General features: G+C 38.4%; 1 protein-coding gene across 1 annotated transcript; it reads left to right on the plus strand.

Annotated features, from left to right (window-relative positions):
• Positions 1–3,608: 3,608 nt before the first annotated feature.
• On the plus strand, positions 3,609–4,680 carry MC2R (melanocortin 2 receptor). The gene has a single exon (XM_054642732.2). It carries the CDS (start codon positions 3,709–3,711, stop codon positions 4,678–4,680), a length of 972 nt encoding a protein of 323 aa, XP_054498707.1. The 5' UTR covers positions 3,609–3,708.
• Positions 4,681–10,104: the final 5,424 nt, after the last annotated feature.

Consider the following 10,104-nt stretch of genomic DNA (forward strand, 5'->3'; position numbering starts at 1 on the left):
TATTATCTAAAGGGTGGTGATGGACTGAGAGTTGGTGATCTGAGGGAGGCCAACAGAATTGAGAGTCTAAGGTTTTGTCTTACTGTGATGTATTGGGAAGTTGGTTGTGGGGAGGAGGAATGTTTGGAAGGTATTTTCATGGGGGCACTGGCATTGTGCCAGCGTCAAACCATGACACAAGCTTTCCAAGCAGCAAGAACATCATAAGGAGCCACACCATAATCATGGTGATTACCATTCATTGTCAGGTAATCTGATTTTTATTTGTTTTCTAAGTTTGTACAATATTCTCAATATAGTTTCTGGTCCTGGCTTCCATTCTCCCAGTTTGCTGCTTCATCTTCCTTTAGATAGCTACCAAACCAATAGGAATTGATGATAGTACTACAAATATATGCATGTTTTGTAACTTTACTATTGCCATCAGTTCATGGCCCATTATACCAGATCAGGAGACTGCATCCTGATAGATAAATAAAGTTTCTGAATATCCAGTGTTACTGAGCTGTTGATTTCTCCATTCAGGATCTAATTTAAACAAGAATGGGTTGAATTTTTTGCTGATTTTGTTATACAGCTACATATGTAAATGTGTTTCAGATTTTAAGTTTTTCATTGTCATTTATTGCTTTTTGACAGTTTTACATTTCCTGCTACAGTCAGGCAGATTTATTCTTACATCATGAATGACCTCAAAAAAGGTAAAATCCAAATAATTCAGCTGTTGATTGCCAGGAAAACCAGAATTGTCCTATATGGTATTTTTTTATTTTAAAATTGTAATGTCCTATTTTTAATAATTCTGAAATGTAAGCACTAGCTGGGAAAGGTTGACTTTGCAGGTACCTGCAAAAGATAAATCTGAGATACTTCAGAGAGTGAGTGGCATGGACCCTTCATCTGGACAGTACAAAGCAAACTGTCAAGGTACTGACAGGGGAGAGAAAATCTGTTGCATCCAAACTCTCTTTAGTATTAACACAGGACTGTAAGCATTTTTTTTCACCTTTTATACTTGTGTGAAAAGACCTCAGCTCTAATTTCTGTAGACAGTAGAAATATGCATCCAATCTCCAGTGTCTTCTTTTCCCATTACCTTTTAAGACACTGTTAAGATCCAATCATTGAAAGACACCTCTGCTTGAGTGAAGGTGAAGATGAGACCACATGACAAAGTAATAGTATGGGTTTTATTTAACAGTATGTGTGAGGTAGAGAGATAGAAAGAAATATAAAAGGGCAAGGAGGGAAAGAGAGAGATCAAGCAGAAGACAGTCACTTCCCATGGATTCAGTGGAGTCCTGGTGGTCCTTCTTCACCCTGGCCTTCTTGGTGCCTGGGGGCCCAGAGTCATTTTTCTGGGGGTACCACTGATATTACTCACCATGTTCACAACAGCTTTACCTCCCATGTGTAGTCTGCCTGTTCCTACACTGCTTAGAGCCACCAAACTACTCAATGCACCCTACCTGGGAGATCAGTAGCAGTGAAAACAATCTTGTAACTGTGGAACTTACAATATAATGTCTGTTGTGCAGATATCAAGCACTGAAGACCCATGTAAAACACTAAATACACAGATATTTCTGTCTGGGATATCTGAGACTGGAATATGACTGTGCACCACACTGAAGCATCAGAAAAGGAGATCTTTGATGGAACCCTGATAGAACAGTGTGCAGTAGCCATGTACACATGCTGAAATAATGCACCAAATAAAATAAATGCACCAAAGCCGTTATAAATACTCTGCTCTTATCTTAAAACAAAGTTACTGTAAAATTATAAGCAGCAGATGTAATATACCATGCCATTCATAATATTATATCTTTTCAGTGAAGGAAACTTCATGTTTTTCTGGTAGATTATTTCAGCAATATGACTATATCAGCAAAGAAACATTCTTGAAATACAGTTTTGAGAAAATGGCAATTTAATAAATGTTTGCTAGCTGATTCTCCTGTTTAAATCCTATTGAAATGAAGTTTTGTCTGAAGTGTCTGTGCTGACTTCCTATAAAGAGAGAAAATTGGTAACAGAGTGCTAGATTAGAAATCATTAAACTTAACTGTGACAGTAGCTCCAGGTGAGAATAGGAAAGACATATCATTACAAAGACATTGTCAAGCTTCTTATTCTTGTTAGTAACTTCTTCCATCACATACTGAGAGATGCCAGCCTAATTATCTTTGGGAGTGTCTATACATGCTGTAGTGCAATACAGTTCGTTCAGCCCGTGTTTTCAGATATGTATGGGTACTCTCCTGAATGCTTCTAGTTTCATCAAATTTGTGATGGCTGGTGCTCCAAGCCTTGTTTGTATACAGAATAAATGAAACTTTTAACTTCTTCCTTTAAAACAGTAACTGTGTGTTATAATATTCAGCAACCCTGATTATGAACAAATGTCCAAAGAAATGCCAAGATTTACTGATATGAAAGTGTCAAAGAAAGCTGGTTTAAACTTAAAAACAGAGGTGGAATCATGAAACTTTAGACTCATTTAGGCTAGAAAACACCTTCAAGATCATTCAGTCCAGCCATTAACCAAGCACTGCCAAGTCCACCACTAAATAATGTCCCTAAGGGTCACATTCATACCTCATTTAAATTCCTCATGAGATGGTGACTCAACCACTTCTCTGGACAGCCCGTTCCAGTGCTTGACAACCCTTTCAGTGAAAATATTATCTGTAAAGAAGGGGACTTTCTAAATACCGAAATTGCAGCTGTATTTCCCAAATTGGCTATGAAGACAAGAAGAAAAACTCTCTCTTATCGTTTATGGGTCATATCCAAGCTAAATTAATATCATATCAATTTGTACATTAAAGAGTAAAAAGTCTATTCCTTTAGAAAGATTCCTATATGCTTAGATGTAGTTTAGATTAGGATCATTATGGAAAAAGGAAAACATCATCCCAATGCTGAAATAATATTTGGGGTTTTAGATAGCTGTAAAATACAGACAAGAAAAAGTTGTACTTCGGATCTTTGAAATACTTTCATGGAATCAAAAGACAGTTTCAATCCAAATTAAAAGGAAGCCTCTCACTAACATCTAACATGCCTCTGAATACATCAATATTTTCTAAGGTTCACATCTAAATTGAGGGCATTTCATTACACCATCAACAGTGTGGAGGTAAACATGTTATTGTTCTGAACAAGAGTTTATCTTGGCATTATTTTTATTTGTGTCTAATAATGCTGAAAATCTTGTGAGAACTGCCAGGCTTTCTCAAAGCAAACAGCTGGGCCAGTAAAGATTGCCAAGCTCTTCAAGTCTGTAAGATTAGTTTCAGTAAATGTGGGATGCACATTAGTAAAGAAAATTGCACACATTTTTTAAAATCACTTTGAAGCTAAAAGAGAATTTACATTTTGATTCTCTTTAAGGTTTAGTGAAGTCTTGAACAGCTCCTATTTAATCCAATTTTTTTTCTCTATGGTGATTACAGATGTGCTTTAAGCTGCAATAGATGATATTTCAAATATCTATTTTTTGCCTCATATGTGTGGTCAATTTCTTCCTGATATTTATGTTTCTACATGTCTTATTGTAGGAGAAATTCCAGACATTTCAGTTAAGTCTTAAAATTGCTCCAGATGAAGGAGAGAGCCTTGATCAAAAGAAGAATGGTCTGATTGACAGGTCAGCCTCACAATAAAGCCAAACCTGAAAAAGAAGCAACCTAGACTCTTTCCATGACCAGAAGAATGAGCACTGAGAGACCTTCCAACTTAATCAAACACCTAGGGCAGACAAGCACTCCATCCCTTGAAAACATAAGCGATTTTTCATTAAATATCACTGACTGCACCCAGGTTGTGGTGCCAGAGGAAGTTTTTTTCACTGTTGCTGCTGCTGGGATACTGGAAAATCTACTTATCCTCATTGCTGTTGTGAGAAATAAGAATTTACACCTGCCCATGTACTTCTTCATTTGCAGTTTAGCCATTTCAGACATGTTAGGTAGCTTGTACAAAACTCTGGAGAACATCTTTATCATCTTGTGCAAAATGGGATACCTGACGCGTCACGGAGACTTTGAGAAAAAACTGGATGATGCCATGGATTCCATGTTCATTCTGTCTCTGCTGGGGTCTATTTTCAGCCTGCTGGCCATTGCAGCAGACAGGTACATCACCATCTTCTACGCTCTGCGGTACCACAATATCATGACACTGAGGAGGGCCTTGGTTATCCTGGCGATCATCTGGGCGTTCTGTGCCGGCAGCAGCATTGCCATCGCCCTCTTCTCCTATGAAGCAGCGACAGTCATTCCCTTCACCATCCTCTTCCCTTTGATGATGTTTTTCATACTCTGCCTCTACGTCCACATGTTCCTCCTGGCTCGATCTCACGCCAAAAAGATCGCCTCACTGCCCAGCAGCACCGTCCATCACAGAACTAACATGAAAGGCGCCATCACGCTGACTATTTTCCTTGGAGTTTTCCTTTGCTGTTGGGCCCCCTTTGTTCTTCACATCCTCTTAGCAAGGTTTTGCCCACACAACCCTTACTGTGCCTGCTACATGTCCATCTTCCACGTGAATGGGACACTCATCATGTGCAATGCCATCATCAACCCTATGATTTTTGCATTCCGAAGCCCAGAACTGCGGAGTACATTTAGGAAGATGTTCTACTGTCCCAGGTCAAGCTGCAACTGGTGAACACTCTGTCAAAAATGAAAATTATAGAAGCATTTATGGGGTGCTGTGCAACATCAGTGTGAAGAGTTAAAAATACCAACAATTACACCCAAAGTAATGCTATGCTTGTAGTATACTGCCAGAGATTTTTCAGTTACCAAAGAATGAATAAAAAATAAGTAAGCACACAAATCTTTGTCAACCAGACCTCCACACCAAGCTAATTCCTCTGATAATTTTCATTCAAGGAAAAAAAACTAAACAAATGTCTTATCTTTTGTCATTTCAGAAAAATCCAAACTAAAATCCGCATCTTGTTGCATTACCTCAGATATGAGCAAATTCATTTTGTATCAATGATTTCAATTCAATGCATATACTACTTTAAAATTCTGTTGGTTATATTGCAATGAAGTAAATATTCATTTCTAAACCATGCATTTGTATAAAAGTATATGGTTAAGTAGAAAACATGGACATGTAATTTTGCTGTAAAAGGTAACTCAAGACTCTTCTTTAACATCTAATCTCCTTTAAATCATGCAATTAGTGATCTCTAAGTTTCAAAAGCAACTTTTGGAGTGTAAGTCCAAAAGAATAGGATATTTTGATCAAAAAACTATTTTTAGTCGCTGAAGTGTTGTTTCCAACATAAAGTTGTCGTGCCAGCAAAGACAGGTTTTGAATTTTAAAACCCCTAAACCAGGTCTGAACTAGCAAAGGGGATTGCTGAGCTTGTCAGTGCCAGTTCTCTTCAATAAAATAATAAGCTCCACAGATAGGAAAAGCACTTTGATTCAACCATGGCATGCTACCACAAAGAATTCAGAAAAACGTAATACCGGAGATAAAATTCAAACACTTCCATGGAAGTCAGCCACCCAGGTAAGGAAGCAACTATCCAGTCTGGAAGGATGCTACAAAGCAGACTGTAATTTAGAAACCCTTGTGAGAAAATTTTGAATTATTCCTGCCAAAATAATACAGAGCTCACAAAACTTAAAGGCAGAATGGCTTTCAGCAGTAAAACATTCTGAAGCAGTCCAGAGTATATAGTGAGGAATTAAACTCACAGTAATTCAAGGAAGTCATTCAGCTGTGCCAGAGAAAAGTAGTAAGAGAATTTCAAAAGTATGGAATATGGACAAACCATATGAATTCATGTTATCTTGGGTTGAATGAAGGACAATAAACCTGAAAGCCTCTACAGACCTACAAAAATCAATTGGAAAAGAGATACTAAAATGAAAATTTTTCAAACCTATGCATTTATTGCAAAAAAAAAAAAAAGGTTCATCTAAAAAATGCAAGTTTAGAAGGGAGTTCAGATAGAATCACATTTTTTATTTTAATAAGAATTGCTTCATTTCCATCAAATAGCAGAATAAATGTAAAGCTGCACAGGAAGAAATGACTGTTAGAATTGGGGGAAAAAGAAAAGAAACATACAATGTTAAAGAAAAGATAAAACAAAACATCTACAGTACTGCAGTGCCCTGTGCTCACAAATGATGAATTTTAAAATGATAAAAAATGTTGGAAAGAAAATTGTGATTAAGGCAGAGCTCATATTAACTCTGCAATGCATGAATTATCAGCCAAAAGTTCCTTCCCTCAAAACATTATTTTCCATCTTCTTCCCTAAAGCAGACTTAGTTAAGAGAGATAAGTAGCTTCCACCATGTTAGAAGTGAATGCATCTTGTAAGGAAGACTACTCTAACTCTACACATGCAAAGACTTCACATTCACAATGAGCTGTCCAAATGTAAATTATTCTTATCATAAAATTATTCGTATCTCATAACACCTAAACATGGAGAATAATCATTAAAGAAAACACCAAACATTTAGCCCCATAATGAGGAACGCTCAAGAGAGACTCATGTCAAAATCCAAAATTCAGCAGTAAAAAGTACTATTGAAATTCTATAAAAAGTCAAAGTCCTCTGATAAGGACTCATGGAGATGCTGGCAGTTAGGGCTTGAAAAGGTACCCTGTGAAAGCAGGGGATGGACAAGGTCGTGGCTACAGCACACCTCAGGCGGTGCCACCAGCTACTGCACTCTTCCACCACACCAGCCAGTGGCAGCTCAGGGTAATCCTGGCAGGGGTGGTTAGGCCTGGCTGCCTTTGGCCCTCATCTGACTGCCCTCACCTACAGAAAAGTTTCAGGGACTGGCTGGTGCCAACCTCCCTTTGCAGCATCCCCAGGCCCAGGGGAAAGATGCAGTGGTCACTCACAGACCCCAGAAGACAGAGACCAGCTTGCACCCCTGCACTGCCCCTTTTTTTGCTTTGCTTTGCAATGAGGACCTGGGCTTCTACCTTGCCAAACAAAATCCATCCCATGGGCACACCTCTGATCGTGTTCCTCTGAGCCCTCCTTCGAGGGCAGAGCAAACTGTTCTCCAGTAGCCCATCTGCCCACTCTTCCCAAACTATCCCACTGCCTTTCCCAGCACCATCCCCAAGCATCCAGCCACCATTTATCTGCAAAACACAGACCAGGTGTGGTTATGCAGGTTACGGACCAGTGAGGATTTTTTTCCATCTAGCTTGTCAAAACAAGAAGTCAGCACCTAGGCAGTAAGATTTTGGTAGCTTTTATCCCACACTGCTTTCTTTGATTTAAAAATATTTCTGCAGTCACTGACATTGAATCTCAGATTGCCATGAGATCCAAGCACTGTCTGGAACTGGTTCCCACCTTGTCTTACCAGAAATGAAGTGCCTGTTCTCTGTAGCCTACCTGGACTCAGCTGTGAATGCACTCAAATCAATATCCCAAAACATCTGTTCCTGTCATGATGCCTGAGCAACACCCAAACTTACAGTTCAGGGTAATCTCTTTAAACTGGTGTAGACACTTGATGGCTCTTACTGCTATACTCTGTGTTTAATCACAGACAACCAGCAAGAATGGAAAAAGGCTGCAGGGTAGACAGGTTGCAAATCATGAAAACTGCTTATTTTTCTCCATTTTTGTGTTAGGGACAACAGGACTTGCCATGTTCGTTGTGTAATAAATGATCCTGTGCATTTGCAATACAGCTGAAATCTGTGTCTACAATACTAGATCTCAAGCTGAGCCTGGGGGTTATGTAAGAAGTCGATATAAAATTCAAAATACACATGTAAACATTTTTTCAGTTTGCACTAGTTATGATTAAATGGAGCATTCTCTTGAAAATATTCCCTTCCTGGGAAGAAAGAGTCAGGAAGAACACAAAATATATTTGAATAAAAAAGCTTCTAGAAAGATTTTAATTTTTCAGTCTGCCTGCATTTCTTGCATGTTAGCAGATAGGTAAATCTCTATGCATTATCTCCTAATTGCTTGTAAATTTTTACTTACATTTTAGTTATCCACTGTCGAAGCAAGTTTCTCTGTCTCACATTCCAATGTCTCCATATATTTACCTATGTTGCTTTTTGAATGGATTATTTAAGCCATGATTTTTGAAGCTTTCATTGTATTGTGCTGAAGTCACTATTGAAATTCTCTCCTGATATATTAACATGTAAAAGTGAAGACTTTTCTCAGATTTTGGAACTTCTCTTCATCTGCCCAGCTTGAAAAGTTTAGGAGGCAGAATTGTACCTTAACTTTGGGAGAAAAAAGTTCATTTTGGATTCTACCAGAAGCTAATAAGCCTGAAAGGAACATCCAGTTATTTGAAGATCACAGGCAATGCTACAATCAATGTTTCATTTGGAAGGGTCCACAGAACTTTACATGCCTGTGGCAACAAAACATTTCCCAGTCACTTACTATAAAACCAAAGAAAAACTCCTCCTCTCTTTTTATTGTTTTGAACTGAACTTCGTGTTCAGGAATAAAATGAACAAATCTGATAAAGACACCCAGGGGAATTAATTCCACTGAAAGAGTCAGTATGCCAGTGAGAGACAAACTTGCAGTTTGATTTTGTTTACAAATTAGCAAGACAAACACAGTTTATTCATGAGAAAATATAGTTTAGAGTTAGTTTATTTATGTGAGAAAAATCTTATTTCTATTAATTGTTGTTCTGGATAAGACTTTCAGAAAAATAAGTACCCTGGACTCCTATCAGCCAAACAAAATTTCAGTTTTTCAAACAAAATTACATTCTTCAAATGATACATTTATTCAAACAGAATTATACACAAGTAGGGCCTGGTTTATTAATTCTCTCAAGGTAATTTCAGCAGGGAGCTATCCATTGTGTCCTTATCATTCAAAAGCACTTTAATACAGCTTTATTTGAAGTGTCATTTCTCAGAAGACACAATGCTGTCATAAGCTTCTAATTCAAAGAGGATGACTTAAAGCACAATTCTGGAGAACTGTGTGTGACCACTAAACAAATACTTTTCATGTCCACTGAAAGCAGTTTTCTTACGTCCTCAAATCCCCTCACACCTATAAGACAAAATCAGACTATTGAACTGTCACACATAGTCTAATGAGTAACCAATAACTATCAAATAATTCTGCATAACCCCTCTGGAGTACAAATTCTTACTGAGTAACTAAAATTATTTATTGCTTTTGAAAATTGTGGGGTTTTTTTACATTAAGGCTATGAGATGAGTTTGTTAGTCCACATTCCATTGCCTCATCAGCACTTTTACACCACCATTTATTACAACTTCAGTCCCCAAACAGCTACCTCTAAACTTTGTACTATCTGGATAAAGATGGTACAGTTGTGGGTGGAATTACTCCATCAGCAGCTTCTCACCTTCTGACAACCTAACCAAGGGTAGAGGAGATGCAGCACTGTCTTGGTTTGGAAAGACAGGAGTCTGCTAAGGAAGGCAGGAGCCTCTTCTGAAATGGAGAATGTAAACTCTCTTCACTTTTCTGAATTGCTATAAATTTTAAATTAAGGGGCTTTCAGACAAAAATATGGGAGCAGGAAATAACAGTTTTTTAATAGGGAAAAGAAAAAAAAAAGAATAAAATAAACAATGCAGTAGACTAGATCAACACTGACAGAGTCAGAACTCAACCTGACACCCTGTGGGGTGTTGGTAGCAGTCCAATTGGAAACGTGGCTGCAGTCCTCCTGAAGTATCAGGTGTGGTTCTGTTGGAGCAAGGGGGATCTGTAGAGAAGGATGTATTCTTCCTCTGAAGATCCCATGGAAGAAGAAGACCGCTGCTGTTTCTCTGGGGAATCCCGTGGAGAAAGCCGTGCCAGTGTCTCAAAAATTTCGGGATTATATCTGGGTAGCAATGCTTGGCTCCTCCCTCTGGGCGGAGCATCTCACAATGGGATGTTATAGTTCTTATCAGTCATGCACTGACATTCAATAGTCTGTTATCAGCAGATGTCCCCTCCCCAGACAGGTGTGAATGTGGTCACTCAAAGAGAGAGATAAAGCAAACTGCCCACCTGACAAAGGTAATCTGCCCTACAGATGGTAATGGAAAACAACCTGCATTGCAGTCTTC

The sequence above is a fragment of the Agelaius phoeniceus genome, chromosome 1 (genome assembly GCF_051311805.1).
Source record: "Agelaius phoeniceus isolate bAgePho1 chromosome 1, bAgePho1.hap1, whole genome shotgun sequence".
In the NCBI taxonomy this organism is placed as follows: Eukaryota; Metazoa; Chordata; class Aves; order Passeriformes; family Icteridae; genus Agelaius; species Agelaius phoeniceus.

Bases quoted from the DNA above. Each gene is read 5' to 3' on its own strand.
- MC2R (XM_054642732.2), top strand. From the start codon at position 3,709: ATGACCAGAAGAATGAGCACTGAGAGACCTTCCAACTTAATCAAACAC.